The sequence below is a fragment of the Megalobrama amblycephala genome, linkage group LG12 (assembly GCF_018812025.1).
Source record: "Megalobrama amblycephala isolate DHTTF-2021 linkage group LG12, ASM1881202v1, whole genome shotgun sequence".
Classification (NCBI taxonomy): Eukaryota; Metazoa; Chordata; class Actinopteri; order Cypriniformes; family Xenocyprididae; genus Megalobrama; species Megalobrama amblycephala.
In genome coordinates, this window is record NC_063055.1 from 24,637,622 (window position 1) to 24,659,433 (window position 21,812).

The window sequence follows — 21,812 nt, forward strand, 5'->3', positions numbered from 1 at the left end:
TGTGGTTCATTCAAAATTAGATCTGACATAGAGGGTCAGTGTTTGAAAGTCCCAATTAAAACAATGTAAGTGCGCAATCGGCCAGACAATTGCAGCACATAATAGTAATCCGACACCAGCAACCAGTGGAATTGATGCAAGTCTTTATTTCATGTGCCTACATTTACATTCCAGGACATCTCCACAAATTCAGACCTCAGGTTTAAAACAAAGCAACAGGCCATTCTAGAATTTTCACTTGTTACTGTAATACTGTATCATAAATATATATTTATGTCTCCATATATATTTTATATAGAATGTTCTGGAAACAGATTTTTTTTTTTTTGCCTACTCTTATTTACAAAACATACTGCCCTACTAAGTTTGGGGCTGAAAAAGAAACATCTTTCACATATTGTGTGAGCTGGTTAAATTCAAACAATCAGGTCTTGATGATATGCAAGTTTTTCCTCTCTCAAAAGAGACCAGACGCTGCGCAGCACTGTACGTGTTTCTAATTATTACCATGGGATCTGATGTTCCACTACAATGTCTTTATTACATCAGAATTTAATTGCATTAAATTTACTTTTCTTTCTCTGGAAATGTATGAAAAAAAAAAAAACATCTAACAGTCAAACCTCTATAGGTTTAACATTAAAACACAGTGAGAGGAGCTTCTCTACAAGCATCATTAACTCATAGCATCAAAAGTCCCCTTTCTTTGGTAATCCTTCTGTTATTGACTCTACTAGCAGTTTTTTAGAGTCCCTTTGGAGAGCAGAGGCCATTAGTCTAATCTGGATCTAGTCTCTGAGGTTTGGTTGGTATGTTGAGGTTGTTTTTTGCCCGGGGATCCGCTGACCACACTTGACTGCTTGCTGTAGAGTTCACCTTCATGCCACCTGTGCATGTTCTTTTGTTACCGTGGCAACTTCATCAGAGTAAATCCAATCATTCAGGTGGGGATGGGGTAGAAAGATCTGGAAAATAACTTTTTGAATAAAGATAATCACTTAAATCACTAAAAAATAGTTAATCACTTTAAGGTATGGAAGCTTGTTTCTGCGACGGAATAAAAAAAAAAAAGGTAAAAAATAAATAAATAAATAATAATAATAATAGTGACTTTTTATCTCGCAATTCTGACTTTTTTTCTTGCAATTTTGTCAGAATTGTGTGATATAAACTGCAACTGTGGGGAAAAAACGATTACAATATAAAGTCGCAATCTGAGAAAAAAAGTCCAGATATATACTCGTAATTCTGACATTTTAATATGCAATTGCGACTGTATCTTGCAATTCTGAGAAAAAAGTCAGAATTGTGAAATAATTATATTGCATTACACAATTACACTGCAAAAAATGCCTTTCTTACTTAGATTTTTTGTCTTTGTCACTTAATTTTTCTGAAAACAAGACAATCATTTTTACTTGTCTAGAAAATGCTTCTTGATTTAAGAATTTTTAGATATTTGGACTAGAAATAAGAAAATTTCTAAGTAAGAAAAGCATATTTTGCAGTGTACCTGCAATTTAATTTTTATTCAGTGGTGGAAACAAGCTTCTATATAAAGGTAATTGTTTTATTAAAAGATTAAAAGCTAGTTCTCTAATGATTTTATAGAACTTTCTGAAGTTATAACACCCTGTCTTCACTGGAAGCGTGAAAGTTTTACGTCATCTAAGCATGTTTGCTACCATGGTTCCAGGTTGATGAATTCAGTAACTATGCATCTAAGTTCATTTCAATGTTATTTTATTTTCAAATCCCTTGATATAAAATGACTTATTGTATGACTGTTACTTTTATTATTATTATTAGAAACAAAAGCTGATTTAATTTAATAGACCAGAGACCAAAAACTTCACAAGCTGTGTTTGGAAACAAGTCAGCAAATATGTGTGCATAAAATAGTAGCTGGAGTGGCTCTGAATAGAATAGAAAGCGAAATAAAAAATGGGCGAATCCGTCAACTGAAGGCGGCAATTTACTTTTAACTTTCCATTCATGTCCAGTGTAGACAGGGCATAACCTGCTTGATTTTTTTCAGGGAACATACCTTTGAAAAAGTCGATAGTGTTTAGAACAGACCGCAGTCCTTAAGGTTTTCTTTGATGATAATGTCTGTCACAGCGTTAAACACGATCTCGACGTTCTTTGTGTCCGTGGCACAGGTCATGTGTGCGTAGATCTCCTTCACACCCTTCTTCATGTTCAGATCCTGAAATTGAGTCTTGATGTAGTTGCTGGCATCTTCATATGTGTTTGGACCTGGAAAATTAAGATGTTCATCAATCATCTATGGTAGTGACTGTATTTGTGTTTACAGTTCCAGTACCATTTGCAGCAATAAGTTAGTTTATTGAAAAATGGAAATTCATTTACTCCCCTTCATGCTGATCCAAACCTGTAGGACCTTCAATCTTCCACTGAGGTAATTTTTTAAAGAATACCCTGACAGTTCTTTTCAATATAATGAAAGTGAACGACTGTCAAGCTTCAAAAAGGATGCAAAAGCACCATAAAAGGTCCATACCAGCCACAAGAAGCCATACCAGGAACGGACTGAAAGTCATTATTCACTAATAGTCTGTTAACCATTGTGAATGGATTGAGTCAATTAGCTCATTAAGTTCATTGAAAAGATGTGACTCAATAGAATGCTTCATTTGTCAATATCATGAATTTGACAAGGAGAGCTTGGGCAAATCAAGATTAAAACAGCTGTATGTGAAGAACAGACAGTTATCATGAGAAGACCTCATTTATGATACTTTAATGGTGCTTTTTTTTCTGTAGCTTGACAGTCCCAGTCCTTGTTCACCAGGAATGGCCAGGTTGATTTTATGTTCTACAGAAGAAAGTCATACAGGTTTGGAATGAACGGAGGGTGAGTTAACAGTTAAATTACATACTGTTTAGAGGTGTTTGTTTATATAGAGATCTCACTCACCATCATAGTCAGGGAAACAGATGCTCAGGTGGACTTTCTTGATCTTCTCCTGGAAGAGATCTTTCTTGTTGAGGAAAAGCACAATGGAAGTTGTGGCGAAGAACCTGTGGTTGCAGATACTGTTGAAGAGATGGAGACTCTCGTGCATGCGGTTCTAGAAAAACATGAGGAACAAAATAATATAAGTTGAGAAGCAATGCTAAAGCCTCAAACATCAGTATCAAACCTTTCAATTGGGCTCTTTGATATTTAGAATGTGAATAAAGGTTCCAAAACGGAGGTTTTGGGTTCCCCAAAGAACCTTTTGGTAAACAGTCCTTAAAAGAACCAGTTTTTCTTAGCGTTAAGAACATTTTACTGATCCAAAGAACCTTTTTTAATTAAAAAGTACCTTTTGTGCAATGGAAAGGTTCCAGGGATATTAAAGGTTCTTCATGGAACCAGACATGCCAATAAAGAACCTTTGTTTTTAAGCGCGTTGGCTAAAGATCAGCACTTACCACTTCATCATCTTCTACCAGCACCATGTCGTAAGCGCTCAGGGCTCCACAGAAGATGATGCAAGTCACACCTTCGAAACAATGAATCCACTTCTTTCTCTCGGACCTCTGGCCTCCCACATCAAACATCCTGCGGACCAGGGGAAAAAAACATGAAAAGGTTTCATTCAAAGTTTTGATTAATTTTTCTTTTTGGTCTCATTACAGTACCATTTTTGTGGCTCTCAATTTTAACATATATGCACAACAGTTGAGGTAAGACACACCTGAAGTGGAGCTCTTTGCAGGAGAAATTTTCCTCAATGATACCAGTAGTCTTGACTCGAGATCTCAGCACATCCTGCTCAGTAGGGAGGTAGTCGGGTTTGCAGATTCTGTCCATTTCGGCCAAGTAGCTGTGGAAGATAATTCAGTCTTTCATTTAAAGACCCCTGAATTATACTTCTGCTAAAGTGCTGAAAATCTCCAAAGCATAACTTTAAAGGTATTGCTGTCCCTGTTGAGTGTTTGTACTCACTATCCAGCGGAGTCGTTCAGCTGGTACTCAGCAGCTCTTTCATAAGAGGCCTGCACGCCTGAATCCTTCCATAGCCTCTTGATGACATCTGCCAACTCTGGAGGCATGGTGCCCTCCTCAATGGAGTCAGACAAGTTCTGGAGCTTTTGACCGTCCTCCTGCATGGGACAGTAAAATGGGCACTGTTAGGCACCATGCGGTCAGTCGTCAATTGTTTTGTTTATTTAATATGTCTTGATGAAATGAAAGCAGCGACAGATCCTTTCTTCCCTATTGTGACGTACATTCGAGTGTAACGGATTACCAGAAAAGGAAAAAATTTTCTATCTATCAGTTATTCATTGGGTTTTGAGATGTGGGTGTTGCACTCAAAAGTGGAGCATGCAGCGGTTTAAGCGGACTAAAAGATTGGAGAAGTCTGTTGTTTTCACTGGAAGACATTTTGATTAAACATTACAAGGTCCAAATAAATAGAAAATGAGGTCATTTTATAAAATGAAACATGCACAGATAAATTGTTCACAATAAGATCTATAACATGCATTTTAGAAAAATTTCATTGCATGCCGACTTTAACGGTGGGATTCAACGTGTGCATTTTGTTAGTATGTGAATGTCCACAAACTAATCATTGGTCTTTTTGTGTTGTTGGAGTTGTTTGGCAGACCTGTGCTGATGGTGATCCAAAGTTGATGTCCAGCATCTCCATGCCTCTGATGATGGCCAGAGCAGACTGCAGAATATTGCCAAAAATAATAGATCGAAACTCCATTTGTTCTTCTTTTGTATAACCACCTTGATGGAGAATTCTTGGGAATGAAACAGAGTTTTTTATTAATTATTTGTAGGTGAATTCATTTACATACAGTGCAGCCAGGCTCCACATTCACTACCACCTGGTGGTTACAGATTAGCATTACAAGGTGTTGAACGATATATGCAAGTGCTGGAATTTCCCAAATGCACACCAGTTGTTAAGAAATGATTCAAATAGAATGCATGAATGAGATTTAAAATTCACTTAAGGAGGTTTGATGAAACGTATATATATCAAATCAAATGCTTCCTCAAACTGTAAAGATACTAATAGGCTCTTCTGAGCACGTATTTTGTGTTGCATGCGTTTATGCTCACTTCATCTGTTTTACAATGGTGCTCTTCCCTGACTCACCGGCACCTACAAGACAGAGAGAGAAACATGTATGAGCGTACATAAGAAAAAAAGAGGAGCCCTTAAATTCTCTTAATCAGACTTTTAGCTTAGTTCAAAGGTGTTTGACCAAACCATATTGATGTGAATATCACCAGTCTGTCTATATGGTGGTTATGACTCTAGTTAAGGTCTTTCACACAGTGCCTTTTTCCTGAATTTCACTGTTTATTTTCCGCTCTGTGTGATTTCGATTTTAATAACAAGGTTGATGTTAAGTAGTAGATAATCTGTCAAGGAAAACTTATAGATTGTCATTGATGGCCAGGTCAGAGGAAGCCTCTTTAACCTGCTTATAAAGTGACCCAATTGGATTTGTGTTAGGGAAAGCTTCTCAGGAGATCACTGACACTTTGATTCGTCTTGGAGCTTCAGTCAGCCGAGGGCAAGGGGGTGGGGCTCAACCGTCTCTCGTGGCAACTGTCACTCTTATGTGCCCTTCACTTCTTGAGTTAACTGTAGCCGTGGTGATGTGTTAAGAGAGCTTGCGTCATCCCTGTTACATCTCGGTCTGTACGACTGCTTAGTTTAGTAACTTGATTAGATTATATGGAAAACGGCTTTCTACATCCTAATTGTCAGATATGAACACACATCACTACCATTATTAGCACACTCTTTGACATTTATTGTGCAAGGGAAGTGATTTCTTAATTTATTGAGAAAGATTTCAAAAGTAATTTCCAAAATTCAATACACCTAACATGTATCTGTATTTATATTTTCATATTTTACTTTCTTCTAATTTAGTATTTTAACATTGTTATCGTTATCTGAGAAGAGCAGGTTACGAACTTCCTGTTCAGACAGGAAGTGGCTTGTCAAGTATTTAATCAATGCATCTGTCTCACAGTGATTTGCTGAAATGGCTCATTGATTGAGTGTCCTGATGTAATAAACTGTTAGGAGCACTGAAACTGGCCTCCTCTGTTTTCCGTTCCCATTGGAAGATAAAATGAACCTGAGCTTAAGAGGATCGGGGCTTAAATCATCACAGTAATCGGATTCAGGTCTTATTGTCAATATGCCACAATTCACAGGGTTCCTCAGGTTGTGATCTTTTAAGGCGACTTCCCTTGCAGTGAAAATATTGCTACAGCAAAGCTGGAATCGATCCTGCAAACATTTTTAAAAGCTAATTTCGAAAATCCTTAAAAAGTGAAAACATTAATAAATTAATTAGACCTAAAGAGCATTCATCCTAAAAAAAATACTGAAAAATAGCTTAATTCACATGTAAAATCATCCGAAATGAATTACATTTTGTAAATTGTGTTAAAACGACATCATTTGTATTAAATTAAGAAGTAACACATGAAAATTGATTACACTTGCAATGTATAATTTATGAAATAATTACAAAGTCTCAAAACCTTAGTAAATCAGAATTTCTGCTTGCAGAATGTCTTAATGTGCATCTATAACAGAAAAATCCCAGAAAAACAAGTCTGATGAACAACCTTTCTCATTTGTGTTGCTTATTTTGAAGTCGCATTAATCTGATTTTAATCTCACCTGCATTTTACTATCTTGCAACTTATTAGTAACCACCATTTGCAGGCACAAATATACATAAAGCACCTGAAGTTTCTGCAAAAGAAGCTGGTTCTGGAGGCAAAACTTCTTAAGTCAACACCAATGGACTGGAGGAGTTAAACACTGATTTCTTACCCAGCAGCAGAAGCTTGACCGTCTTGGCTTCTTTATCAGCATCTTCCTGGAGCTGTTTTTCCAGCTCTTTGGACTTCTTGGCCATTTCCTTATCTTCTGCACTCGCTCCGCTACCCATCTCGTCGTCAGACGCTTCCCTGTCAAGTTCCTCAAGGTAAGAAATTTTGCCGGCTTTCCCTGTGCTTTGCTGACAGAGAAATGGATGCAGGTAGCCCTGTACCTTGGATCACGTGGTAGGGGGAGGGCTGCAAAAGTGTTGATTCCCCTTCTGGTTGTGACTGACCTGCCTTGGGATGGACGAGTAGATAGAGACAGGCACAGAGACTGAAGCGGACTGACTTGCTTCCTCCTTTGGTTGTTCTATCCCCTCTAATTCCTCCTTGTCCACCTCAAAAGTCTTAGCTTAGGATTGGGGAGGGCTTTACTGATCTTCCTGTGTGAACCAGCCAATCCTATTAGCTTGGCTAACAAGGACAGAAATGAAGGTTGTAAAAATTAAGACCAATGCTTCTAGTGAACTAGCATTTGACATGGATCAGCGTGTTTGTGATCAATTGGAGCTTGCTTAGATTTGTGCCTAACTGATATATACACAATATTTGAAGTTTAAGGACAATGAAGACCATCGCCATGACCTTATACAGTAGGCCTAATATGCATATTTTATATTTACAAAATCCTTGTTGGCACCACAAACACATTTTCTTATAAATATTCAAATATGAGAACTATGATGTTGATTAAGTTCTTAGATGCAGAGGTCAGAGGATGAAGGGGTTTACTCTTGTCCTTGGCAGACTCTTTTGTCTGAGGGGTTGACACATGTACAGCATTCTCTATTTGCTACACACACACACACAGCCAGCATCACGTGTTATGTAACCCCGTGCTTGGGGGACCGGGGGTAAAGGAGGAGGGCTTACAGGTCAGTGTGTCTTGTTTCTGAGAGATGGGAGTGGTGAAGTCAGCAGTGAAGTTGTCATCTGATCGCTGTTCTCTTTAACATCATCATTAACACCACTGAACAGATCTTTATCTCCACCTCCCACTGCGCTTAAGGGAATGAACCTGCATTAACAGTCCGCTATAACTGCTCAATAAGATTTATTCTCATTAGGCTGTGAAACTGATTTATTTTTTATCCCAGCTTGTATTAAATGATTCAACCTAGTAATGCAGCCCAAAATGACTAGTCATACACTCAGCAACTTTTGCAGTCCTTCGTGTATGTCACTGATCTATAAACCAATTTTATTTGGTGCTTTTGTTGGTCAGTTTCGAATAATGCCATGTAATATACTCTTAATGCCATGTTTAATTAGGTCTAATAAGGATTAATAAGGAAAATTGTTAAAGATCTTAAGTGCATTTAATCTGCCCTATAAATTTAGCATGAATGATAATGCAACCTATGTGTTATTAAGGGAAATAAATAGAAACATTTGTTAATTTAGTTGCCATAGCACAACATGTAGAGAGGATTTAATGAATAGAGAAGATATCTTAAAATGTTAATCTAACTTTAAATAACAGGTGACAAAAAGTAATAACATTGGTAACAACACGCTGCTAGATTTCTGTTTTTCAATGATACTAGATAAATGAAAGTTTCGACTGACTAAATCTTACAATGTTAATGTTTAGATGAAATTACAAAATTAAGAAGAGCCATTCATTAAGTGTGTGTGATATATGCAAAGGTCAAGGGTTTTAAAAGTCAAACTATAACTTGTGCAGCGATTAAATACGTCCGTCTCATGTGGGTTCACGTAGAATATAACAATTAAAAAGCAGCGGAACGCTAGCTAAATTTCTACAAAATGAAGAGGCCTTACGTTACATGTCAAAGAAAATCAACAATAGTCGCTCCACAGCGAATCATTAACTCTCTTTACAGTTGATTTTAAACAAATCCATTTACACTGATCTAAAACCAGAAACGTATCCAAACCCTCCCACTCGGGAGCGCATGCTGTCACCTGTGCTCCTTCCCCACATGGATCATTGGACATACCGACTTCTTTGTGAATGCGAGATTTCAACCCACGTCACTTTCGGTAAGCAGATTTTTTCTTGCTGCTTGTGGCAGGCTGTCAGCACCCAAATCCCTAAATGCTTCCAAGAGGAATATAGCAAGCTAATCATGGTATCCTTCTCTTCATCAGAGCCAATCTCATTAGGGTTTCTGTGGTCCCCTAACACTCCAGCACAGCTTCCATGCAGCTGACAAGATTAGTAGCCGAGGGCTTCGTGGGTCGGGGTGGGTAACAGTGGAGTGGGATTATTTAGATGGTTATTTCCTGTCCTTCTGGTATGAACTGATGAATGAGGAGGGGATTCTTAGAACAAAGAACCAGCACAAGCTTAGTAGACAAGTAGACACGACTGAGAGAAGCCCACACATCTGGAAACTCTTATCAGCGGCATTGACGACAGGAAGTCTTGTACTGCAATATTATCTTTTTAGTCGTTTGTACAGTAGTGTTTTCTGCAAGTAGGCCTACATTATTTGCTCACTGAATGCATGCTAATATCATAACACCAATTTAATATATTTAAAACGTGGTATTTTATGTACAGTCATTTTTGTTTTGTTTTTAAATTGCATTACATAAAAGCATTTTAAATTTAAAGGGATAGTTCACCCAAAAATGAAAATTCTGTCATTTATTCACCCTCAAGTTGTTCCAAACCTGTATGAATTTCTTTCTTCTGCTGAACGTCAAGTCAAGTCAAGTCACCCTTATTTATATCTAGCGCTTTTTACAAATGCAGATTGTGTCAAAGCAGCTTTACATTGATAATTGGTATATAATTTTTCCTTTTAAAGAATAGTGTCAATGCAGGCAGATCAAAAGCACTGTTGAATAAATGTCAAGGATACTGTTGAATATCAAATGTCAAGTCAAATTAAATTAAATTAGGGCTGCACGATTAATCGTATTTTATCACGATAACGATATCTGCTTCTCTCGATTGATTTTAAATAATCGTCACGATATTGGCCCGCTCTATGAAAATGAACATAATTTGGAAATATTGGAAGTAATATTAGGAATTTCGCTGTTTTATCTTTTGAAGTTCCTAAAGGTTTTACCAGTTTTCATAATGTTGATCAGCTAGAAATGATTTTTCTTTGCTTTACGAATTCGCCGGGCAATTTGAATCTGGTTTGTCTTATTGCAAACTAATTGTGTTGCTTTAAAATCTAATGTGAATACATATTACAAAGTGCTTCACCAAAACCATGTTTTGTATTGATTTACCATCTAACGAAGTTATCATAGTTGGGTTAAATTTAAGTCTTTGTGCCACCTACAGGCCTTTTGGGTGAAGTGTAGGTTGGTAAAGAACTTGCAAAATAGCCATAGTTTCCACGTAAAGGAAGATATTTTGAAGAATGTTAGTAGCCAAACAGATCTCTCCCCCAATTTACTACTATAGTAGGAAAAATAAATACTATGGTAGTCAATGGGGAGCGAGATCTGCTTGGTTAATGACATTCTTCCAAATATCTTCCTTTGTGTTCAACAGAACAAAGAAACTCATACAGGTTTGGAACTACTTGAGGGTGAATAAATGACGACAGAATTTTCATTTTTGCGTGAACTATCCCTTTAATTTCCTGCAGGTTGTATTAAATGCTCAATCCAGCATGCGAGTTATTTTAATCATGCTTATGCGTTAACTGTTGTCACCATGCTTCATGCTAATGGAAATTAAAATAGAACAGCAGCAGCATCTCAACCCTGTGGTTTTAAATGTGCAAACAAACCGCTAAATGCATGCTTCTGCAGAGACCTGAACTGCATTCAGAACTGACACAGAATTTAAACTACGTGAGAGATTTCCCCAGTGGAAGGACTGTTTGAATCATTAATGACTCATTCTTGCACTCATATAAAGGTATAAAGTGTACACAGTGTTAGGTAGATTACTTACAAATTGTAGTCAGTTACTGATTCCAAATTACATGACGAAAATTGTAGCTAGTAACGTAATCCATTACATTACACCTTTAAGGTAATATAATCTGACTACTTTATGATTACTTTTAGATTACTTTTGACCTAAACTGTTTATCACATTGATTTGAATAGGATAATCATATACCATATTGATTTAAAAATACAAAGACCCATCCATTGTTATCAACAACATGAAGTGCATTAAATTTTACATTAGGTCAGAGTTTACCCATACTGGGGTTTGTGAGTTTTAGGGTCTAATTACAAGTACTTAATTTTTGGAATCTAATTTCGTAATCCAAATGACATGTAATCAGTTACTACCCAGCACTGTGTGTACAGTTCATGAAACAAATTGTGCTTGTGACCATCAGTAATATATGCTCTGTCGAATCTGATGGATGTTTGCACAAAAATATTGATTGTATGTGCAAATAATGTTTTTGATATTTTGATTTGATACTGTTTTTGATCATTTGTTATTGCAATCTCTTTTTGCATTCATTCTTGGCAATGAATGCATCACTGTCAGTTTCCACAAGAGGGTGGTATAAACCCATTGCTTTAGTGAACTCTGCCTGTTATACACAGAAGGAAATCTCAACAAGCATCTCTTTAAAATTCACTTCAAGACTCTATTTTCTGCAGCTTCATGACATAAAATACTTTTTTTTTTTTTTTTTTTGCAGGAGGCTAATCACTAATACATTATTTTTATATACATAATTTTGCTTTTGGCTCTGTATGGAAGCTAATGCTAATGTTTCCAGAGCCCATTGGAGCTGAATTTTTGACTGTGCTGACATGTCGATTCAGCACAGAGATAGAAACATTCCTTTGTTATCTAAAGAGCCCTCGCGCTGTACATTGCTGATGAGGTTCGATGTATGCTGTCACTAGCATTTCACAGCCATTCTCCGTATAGATAACTAAAATGAGCAGCTCATGAGGTGACAGCATTACCGGACTGTAGGTTTCTGTGTCATTCTTTAGTTGAGAATGCCCTTTCCTGAATTTATAAATGCAAATAGAATTGAAATGAAATGAAATGTAAAAACATTTCAAATTTTGCATCTAATTTTTAACAATACAATAGTTTTCAGTATGATAACCCATGAACATGTCATCATACACATAGGGTCATCATCAACATATGGGGTATTTACAGAAACATGATATGATAACATGATAATCAATACAGAATGAATATATATATATATATATGAAAATATATATATACACACTGCCCTCTAAAAGTTTGGAAACGCTCTGAAAACATATGAAAACTATGAAAACATATTTTATTACATAAACAGTTTATACATAGAAAAAACTTACATTTTCGATTCATCAAAATATCCATCGTTAGCAGCTATCCGACATAAACTGAGTTCTAATTGGTTCATTGTATTCTAAACTTAACTGGCAATCAATTGTTGAAGCTATTAAGGTGTGCTGACCCAAAAATCTTTTACAAACCTGGGCCAAGTTTAAACCAGTAACCAGGCATCACAGCTGGCAATGTCATGTATATATTGCTATTATTATGTAATCAAAATGAAAATTATTATTGCTGGTCTTCATTGATAATGTCAAGTTACTTTAATGTATTTGGACCAAGAAATGATGTGATTTATGCTAATATCATCCTAAACCACACTTTGCCAGGGGTGTTTCCAAACTTTTGGAGGGCAGTGTATAGTACATAGTACATATATATATATATATATATATATATATATATATATATATATATATATATTTTACATTCAGATTATTATAGTATATATATATATAAATTATGTATGTATGTGTACATTCATACATTCATATATGCAAATTACTTAAATTATAATATAATTATTAAATTCTAATTATTATAATTAGTTTGCTCATTGTTTTGACAGTATTTAGTAATATTTTTTATTTAATATTTTTCTGTTAATTAAGAAAGAAAAAAGTTCTACTTATAGTATCAGGGAATAAATATATATAATTAATAGCCAAAACTGAAAATTCATTTATATTTTGTTGCAAAACTTAAAAACATGTTGTATGATTGTGTTAAATTCCTTTGAATTGCAATTCATTCAATTTCCAAATAAGAAATGAGATTTAACATCCATGGGGTGATAAAATGAATTTTTTAAATTCAAAATTTTGCTTAACCTTTTTTGAGAGTTTAAACGAATATTCATGTCAGTCAGTTATAATTAGAAAGATTCTGGCTGTTATGATTGATATGACTCTGGGTTTTCATTTTTTCCTGCGTGTTTGTATTTTAGCTGCTCATCCCTAAATGTTTCTTGGCTCTGTAGTGGCTTTTTCCTCAAGATTTGACTACATTTCACAGACATAATTCCAGCTGTTACCCATCACATAGTCAGCAACCTCCCCCATTCAGCACACAGTTCATCTCTTCTGGCTGACTAAACTTTGAGCCCTGAGCCAGCGTCTGGCTTGTCATGTTTCCTCTCGTCTCTCTTGCTACGAGAAAGCGACATGAGGGGCATTCCTTTACAATCATCACAATGCACTATTCGGATGCCTGGCGTACTCTCACTGACAGGTTCCACCTGGCTCTGAGGTTTCCATGGAAACCGTGCGGAGTGACAGCATGCAGGCAGCGTGTGCTAGTGTGCGAGTGGGCACTGGGAGGAGTGGGGAGGAGCCAGTTCTCCCACTGCAGCATCTGAAGAGCGGGGATCTCTCTCACACACAAACACAAACACACACACACATCCGAACATCCCTCTTACTGCATTGAAAACCCCTCTGGACTGAGTGTGCCCCCCTCTTTCTGTCCCCCGTTAAGGAATCCTCCGTGCCTTAAACAACCAGTGTTTTGTCCGTCTCTGGTGAATCTCCAGCCAAAATGTCTTCTAAGCTGCCTTCAGGCAAACCCACGTCCCCTTTCAGGAAGAGAGGCAGCCTGCAGTACACAGCCAGTGGAGGTAAGTGTTCAATATGGGTTTATAAAAGTGTGAGCGTGTGAGTGCGGTGGGAATTTGATGGAAATGGAGAACAGAATGTGTCATTACATGTATATTTTTCATCATATATTCAGTATTTCAGCATATTTCTATGTAGGTTCCTTCTCACATTTGAATATTATGTGGCAAATGTTCAGGGGAGTTTCAGTAATCCAGCATCTGCATAACGTAGAAACTTTTATACCTGTTGATTTGAAGGAAACTGTTGCAACTATTACGAGACCATATTCTTTTTTTCTGTCTCTTTCTTAAGGCTCCCTGTAGACTTTAATCTAATGCTTTGCATAAATGTTCTCTCTCTCTCTGAAACAGAATAATAGCTCCTGGATCTGTATTTTATATTTCTCTGATGAGCAGAAAGAAGTAGCTATGTATTGATTACACATCATTTTTGACCGTAATTACATTGGCTGATTGTGTTTCAAACCCCAGTTACTCATTTCCTGAATGTAATCATCCAGATAATGGTCGTGAGTAAATTGCAAGAAAGCCAGACGGGGAAAATCAAACATGCACCACTTACAACAGTGGCTGGTCTAGACCACATCCATAGAGCATGCAACACAACGTCTGTGGTCAGGCCAGCATTGCGTAAGGCTTACATAAGATCTGATCCAAAAACCACTTCACACCTCTCTCTCTCTCTCTCACACAGAAAAACTGATTTGATCATGCGCTAGAACACATTTAGTTATGCGTTGCATGTATTTATTAGTTTCTTCTGCCTCTGATGTTTAAAACATGAAACAGTGTTCTGGAAAGTGCATTTACGTCTGGTTGAGTGCAAAACCAGACACAGATAAATGTTGAGACTCATTTGTCTTGCTGTGCCAGCATAATTTCCACAGCCCGAGTCAGAAAATATCATCAGAACGCATCTCCACCAAAGAGATAGAGTAATTATCTGAGCATGGATACTTAGCAGGTGGCATATTGCTGCTATCTTTATAAAAATAAAACAGTTTTGAGGAGGATACAGAATTAAAAGTGAATCCATACAGTTTCAGACATCCACATTTATTCTCATATAGGCTATTTCTCTCTCATTTGCACACTTGTAGCTATAAATGATAGTCAGTGCTTTGCTTTAAAAGAAAAGTCCTTTAAATAGTGTTTTTGGATACACTAAGACATGCAATATTTAAAATTCCTCTCCCATTTCAGCAGCAATGAAGTGTCTGATTACTGGGAGCCTTGGTGCGCTTTTACTGTAGCTCATTCTTGACATGATTTGGATGAGAGGCCTCAGTGAAAACGTGAGGAAAGGCAAATAGTCCGTCTCACATCCACATTTCTGGCACACTTCATTATGTTTACTGCTCCTGATTCTCCTGGGAAATGTGTTTGGTTTTTTTCTTGTTGTAGTCTAAACTTGCCTGACTATTACTTGTATGTCATATAATGCCATAAAATTGATACTGCAGTATAATTTGGGGCCAGTTTCACCAGAAATTCGCATAACATTAAATTATGGTGATTCAAGCATGTGCACAACATTCTTTTTAGGGGATAAAGTAATATCGTATTAGCAGATGTCACTTAAATAAATGCCACTTTTTAATTTGCATCATTCCAATAAGTAAATCAAATAAAATAAATTAAAAATGATTTAAAATTTATTCAGAACCTCTAAAATTTTTAATTTATCCATGGCACAGACATTTCTGTCACAAACATTTTTCTGCCATTTTGAATTTTCTGAAAAACCTACTTTTTCGAACTTGTCCTAGACAAATCATCTTCAGACGATGCTGCCAAAAAGTTCTGTTTTCTGAAAACGCATTAACAAATTCAATGATGAGCACGCCAAATTGGATGCGAGGGTATGTCTCTGCAACGTTTTTGCCTATTAAGATGATTCTTGGTACACGTCATCACAATCATGACCCAAGGCTACATGCAGTGCTACCTACTTATCAGGAGGTTCCTTTTTGCTTAAACCTTTTAAATGGTTTGCTCAAAAACATAAAACGGGTCTATTTTAATTCAGTGCAGCATACCGAGTGGAATGATACTCATATCAGCCATTTTGGGCATTGGCCATTTTGAATTTTGCCATAAAATGCTGTATTTCATGAACATATTAATGTATCATTACCAATCTCTGTATGTGTCATCAGGACCATGCCCTGAAGGTAAAGTTTTGGAGCAGTGCCATTATTTCTGGTCAAAATTTATAAAGAAATTCCAGCTAATAGCTTGTTTTAAAGGTGCCCTAGATTAAAAAATTGAATTTACCTCGGCATAGTTGAATAACAAGAGTTCAGTACATAGAAATGACATACAGTGAGTCTCAAACTCCATTGTTTCCTCCATTGACTGTTACGTAACAGTCGGGATCATTAATATGTACGCCCCCAATATTTGCATATGCCAGCTCATGTTCAAAGCATTATGAAAGGCATTAGACAAGGGCAGAACGTCTGGATGTGCACAGCTGAATCATCAGACTAGGTAAGCAAGCAAGAACAACAGCGAAAATGGCAGATGGAGCAATAACAACTGACATGATCCATGATAGCATGATATTTTTAGTGATATTTGTAAATTGTCTTTCTAAATGTTTTGTTAGCATGTTGCTAATGTACTGTTAAATGTGGTTAAAGTTACCATTGTTTCTTACTGTATTCACAGAGACAAGACTGTCGTTATTTTCATTTTTTAAACACTTGCAGTCTGTATAATTCATAAACACAACTTCATTCTTTATAAATCTCTCCAACAGTGTGTAATGTTAGCTTTAGCCACGGAGCACTATCAAACTCATTCAGAATCAAATGTAAACATCCAAATAAATACTATACTTACGCGATTAGACATGTTGCATGATGAACACTTTGTAAAGATCCATTTTGAGGGTTATATTAGCTGTGTGAACTTTTTTTTATGTTGTTTAAGGCAAGCGTGAGCTCTTGGGGCGTGGAGCACGAGCATTAAAGGGGCCGCACACCCTGAATCGGCACATTTATAATGATGCCTCAAAATAGGCAGTTAAAAAAATTAATTTAAAAAAAACTATGGGGTATTTTGAGCTGAAACTTCACAGACACATTCAGAGGACACCTTGGACTTATATTACATCTTTTGAAAACATGTTCTTCGGCACCTTTAAATTTTGCCTATTTTAATGAAACCAGTCTTGATAGATACCTTGAGTCGTACCGTGAACAGTGATACCAATTATGCAATATTCTGTCAAACTTGCTATCTGCCATTTTGATTTTTTTTTTTTTCATATTCAGACCATCCTGAAAAATAGTTATTAAAAGCTTTGATTGATTGACCAAATCATTCTCGATTAACACATCCATAAATATAATGGCATGGTGCCAAGCTGATTCTGAGGCTGGAACTCTGAAAGGCTTTGATATAAACAGGCGTACCAAACAGGATATATCGCCCTCCGAAGGGCACTTTGGAGTGAAAACAATCATGGCCGCCACATTGAAGGGTCGCTCCAAACTGAAGTGCTCAAAACTGGCCACTTCAAAGGGCCCTTCGGAATGACGGATTTCGAAGGGTACAACTGATGGATAGCCTACTTCAGGCCCCCATGATCCTTTGCACAGGGAAGTTGTTTGACGTCACAGAATGGGAGGCTCGGAGTTCGATTTTACCTATAAACGTATAGTATTTTTCTATACTACTGCAATATTTATAAGAGTTAGATCTGGTACATTATTATGGTCATAATGAAATGAAGTGTACTTCAACAAAAATACTTTACAGATACCATTATCAGTCCGTTCAAATGTTTCAAATACATAGACACAATATACATTATATTTAACGTAAAAGACCGGCAGTAGCTTATAATGTTACTACAGTAAATGAATGCGTATTAATACAAAGAGTAGCTAAACCAGGAATAAAAGATGAAGGCGCCTCCTTGATTGTCTTAAGATGACGCAGAAGTGCGTTCCAAAAAATATTTTTTTTGACCCCTACACCCTTCATCCCTTCGAAGCTCTCACTCCGAAGTGTAAACCCTTTGAAGGGATTAGGGCATAGGGATGAGCCCTTCCGAATGGAACGCAGGGATTGACACCAAACTTTGTATGTCATTGGCTGCATCCGAAAAACACATTTCAAGGTAGGAAGGCATCAAGGCACGTCCGAATCCAATGTTAGCTTCACTTCCTGTTTCCTGAGATCCCTTCATCTGATCGATTTTTCAAGGCAGCATAGATGTATCCGTAGCTGCTTTTGATATCCCACAATCCTGTGCTTTCCATTCTGTGACAGTTGAGCTGAGAAGCCCATCGTCCCCATGGCTGCAGACCATGGACGAGTGGAGCTCCACTCTCGAACAGGAAATACGTCACATCCACTTGTGTTTTACTAACGTCTACACCTACCCCAACCCTAAACCTACCCTTTACAGTAATGCAAATACTTGTTTTACTAACGTCTACACCTACACAAACCCTAAACCTACCCTTACAATAATGCAAATACAGTAATTAAACTAGTGGAGGTGACGTATTTCCTGTTCGAGAGTGGAGCTCCACTCGCCCCCTCAGGCTGCAGCTAGACCCTATTGGTTGAGCTAGAAAAATAAAGATGGCGTCCGAAAGTTGTGTTTGCTGGCCAGTTTGTGAGTACATTTTTTGACCAACATTTTCCACTTTCGATGTCATTTCTAGCAAGAAATTACTACTGTAGTAATTAAATATTTGTTTAGTTCTCACCAAAGCTCGTGCTATATTGCGGTAGATCATTAAACTCATATGCTGCCTCAGAAGTCTGTCCGAAATCCGTTTCATGAGGTGCACTTCATGCACAAACATAGACTCATCTAGCTAGGTTTTCGGACGCAGCCATTGTCTCCTCACACTGAGCACACAACATCATTTTGATAACAGCGCCACCTATTGGTCAAAAGTGATAAGCAATTTAATCATATATTACATGTGATTGTATTTGTAAATTTTCAGTCATTTTGACTAAAATAATCTAAAAATGTCTTTACTTACTATTTGTTGCAGTTGCTCTGAAGCTCCGAGCCATGCTTGCTAACTCATTGTGCCTTTTTTGAGCTTGGCTCTTTAATTGCTACTAGCAGCTGTATTTATTCTTTGTAGTTGTGAAGTTTTTTTTCTCTGCACGTTAAAGCATTGTTGGATAAGAGAGACTTTTTTTGCAATTGAACTTGTTGAAATTAAAAACGGTTTTCCACTGTATATGATGTTTAATGTCACCTGAAGCACACATATTTAGACTTTCATATATAAATAATCAGTCAAAGTGTAGAGTGTGGTATAAATAATTGTAGATAAATTATGCTGAGCATAATCTACTTTGAAAAATTTCCATATATATTTCATAGTTTTTTTTCTGTATCAGATTCTGAGAATTACTGCATCGTGGAAAAATAAAACACATTTAACTCACATTTTAGAGCCCTCTAATAACATACCTCGAATAACCTTTGAATAACATTTGGTTTAATCCACCAGGAGTCAAAGTACAATTATATTGCTGTTTGTTTTGATTTTATTTATAACAGCTACCTGATGAGTGTTTTGGCATGAGTCACTTGAGGTCTGAGGTCTTATTTGAACATTAAGGATGGACAAGATAAGGCTGACCTGGTTGATCTTAAGGGCACATGTCAGTGTTCAAATAGTTCACAAAACCTTTTTTCATCACTCTGCTAACATTTGTGCTCCTCTTTATAGCACTAAGATGAGCATTTTAGTGGAAGATCTTGGTCATAGTTCATGTTTCAACATCCAGCCTCCTCTATACCACACATGGATGTTTTAAATGCTGTTGTGCTTTGAACTTTGAGCCCCGTAGTGCCTCCCTTGCCTTTAGTGTGGTATGAGAGAGGAGGGATTCTTTAAAGGATCACTTTTACTGCCTCCCCCTCAGCCACCATTTTGCTACTATTTAGGGTTGTTTTTTCCAAATCCACCCAACCCTTTACTTCCCTAGATTCCCAGGGACTTCATCCATGAGGTAGGAATGTTATGGTTTCTAAAAGACCACTGTGCTTTTACAACAGGGTTAGTTAGAGTCATAATATAGTGTGTAGGTACTTGAGTGTTTGTGGATTGATATTTAGTGAAAGTGTGAGAGTTTTTTTCTCCATGATCGTAAAATTCAAAGAAGAAACTGTTTTGCTGTTGTCCACTAGGTGGAACTAGCAAGTCATTTTTTCCTAGCAAACATACTTCATAGTCACCCTACATAATTCATTTGCTGTATCTCAAGATTTTAAACTTTTTTTCCCCCTGCTTGCTTTCTTGGAAAGTGCTTGTATGCAATTTAATGTAAAATGTAACAAATAATTAAATTATAACTATTAAAACTGAGATGAATTTGGTTCATTTAGTTATTCTTTACAATTATGTGTTAATGCGTTAGGTCTTGTGGACTAATGCTGAATTTTATAGAATTTATTAATATAGGTTAATGTTACTTTCATAAACACGATATTGTGCATTTTAAGTTCATGTTTGCAATAAATGTATAGATATGTACACTGTAAAAAAAAATCTGCCTATTCCAAGTATAATCAAATTGGCTGTATCTTGTCTAACTTACTAAAAAAATTTGAAATTGCTTAAATTATTTTGATGCGTTAAAATAATGTAAAAACATATGTTGCCATGACTTACAGATCATCATTTTTACAGGGCACTGAAAAAAATGGCTTTTAAACAATTTTCCAAAGAAAAATGGCAAGTAATACATTAATTAAACATGAAATTTTGAAGTAGAAAGAATAAAATAGTATATGTTTTTTTGGTAAAATGTACCCCAATATTATATACAACTTAAAAAAATCATTTTTTTACAGTGTCATTAAGACTGCTATAAAAATATTTTTCATTGGTAGTTCATGATATGCATTAACTAATGCTAACAAATATATAATTTGTATTGATGAATGATCTATTTTATTTTATTTTCCACCCAAACAAAGGGCTTCATCACAGGAACAAATAAAAGCAATTTGGTCTCCAGATGCTCACAAAAACCTCATCAGTGCAATCTTTGTCTTTTTCTCTGATGTCTTCATCAAAGCCCATTTCCTCTAAAAGAGGAGCAGGATTCAGGGATGCTATTGTTCCCATCTGATTAATCAGCCTCAGATGATCAGAAACGCCTCTCAAACCCTCTGGACGCAAGAGCAGAATCATTTACGCTCTATATGGGTTTCTAGTGCGACACAATAGATGACACACTTCTTCATCAGTATGGCTCAGACAATGATGGTTTGGTGCTTGTTTAAATAAGCCAGATCTCTGATCGGTCATGTCCAGTACTAGTTTCTGCAATGACCTCTATTTTGGCTTCTGAGGGAGTCTCTCTTTCTCTGTCCCTTTCTCAAAACATCCTCCAGCATTTTCGCATGCACTGCAGTCATGCTAACGCATCACAGAGCTGAAGGACGGGGGTGTAGAGAGACGCTGTCGAGCTCACTCTGTCACAGAGACAGCAGAGATGCTGTTGAGCTCCCCCTGCCCCTGAACACCAGGTGGTACAGTCCAGCCATGTGTCAGGGTTATTTAAATGAGAGGGGGATGACAGTGGCCAGCCCAGACAGCTGGCAGGAACCAGGAAGAGGAGGGAGGGGAGAGTGGATGCTTCGGCTCCATCAGCTGTGTTTACTGTATGTATGTATGTCTGTCTGTATGTATGTGGGACAGATTCAATCACAAGACAATGTGTGTGAGTGAGTAAATGAATGAGAGACATGTGTTGCTGGAGATGTGTGTTGGTTTAGAAAGTGTAGCTTTGTGTTTGCCATGTGTCTCTCTCTTTTTATTCTGTCCATCTTTCTTTCTTTTCTCTTTCCGACCTGTTTTGGGAGAATAACAGCAATAGTTTGCACATTCTTTCATCTAGGACACTTATTTGCTTCTATGTGTTGTCATTCTGTTTCTTTCCATCTCTAAGCCCTCAGCTGTGTTGCTGTCAGCTCATGTTTTTCCTTTGGGAGTCATGCACTTGTGTGTGTGTGTGTGTGTGTGTGTGGCTGAAAGACGGTGTGTGGTTTG

General features: G+C 36.9%; 2 protein-coding genes across 12 annotated transcripts in view; one reads left to right on the top strand and one right to left on the bottom strand.

Annotated features, from left to right (window-relative positions):
- Nucleotides 1–126: 126 nt before the first annotated feature.
- Nucleotides 127–9,383, bottom strand: gnat2 (guanine nucleotide binding protein (G protein), alpha transducing activity polypeptide 2). Of its 5 annotated transcripts, XM_048209913.1 has the most exons (11): nt 7,763–7,892; nt 7,060–7,303; nt 6,840–6,976; nt 5,093–5,135; nt 4,626–4,767; nt 3,959–4,116; nt 3,708–3,836; nt 3,442–3,571; nt 2,942–3,095; nt 2,048–2,259; nt 127–976 (listed from the first exon to the last, which is right to left on the bottom strand). In XM_048209913.1, the coding sequence occupies exons 3-10, from the start codon at nt 6,955–6,957 to the stop codon at nt 2,069–2,071; spliced, it is 1,065 nt and encodes a 354-aa protein (XP_048065870.1). In that variant the 5' UTR covers nt 6,958–6,976; nt 7,060–7,303; nt 7,763–7,892; the 3' UTR covers nt 127–976; nt 2,048–2,068. The 5 variants fall into 5 exon arrangements, with proteins under 5 accessions (XP_048065870.1, XP_048065869.1, XP_048065871.1 ...); XM_048209912.1 differs by lacking the exon at nt 7,763–7,892 and adding an exon at nt 8,819–9,383 and having other exon boundaries at nt 6,840–7,303; XM_048209914.1 differs by having other exon boundaries at nt 127–965; nt 6,840–7,303.
- ampd2b (adenosine monophosphate deaminase 2b) overlaps nt 8,619–21,812 on the top strand; it is a 35,347-nt gene continuing 22,153 nt past the window's right edge. For 2 of the 7 annotated variants that reach the window (XM_048209903.1, XM_048209905.1), the window contains exons 1-2: nt 8,619–8,896; nt 13,623–13,761. In XM_048209903.1, coding sequence (XP_048065860.1) covers nt 13,683–13,761 — 79 coding nt within the window. In that variant the 5' untranslated portion in view covers nt 8,619–8,896; nt 13,623–13,682. Of the gene's footprint in view, nt 8,897–13,622; nt 13,762–19,748; nt 19,765–21,297; nt 21,425–21,812 lie in introns of those variants that run through there. The other 5 variants (XR_007187455.1, XM_048209902.1, XM_048209908.1 and 2 more) reach the window with 4 other exon arrangements.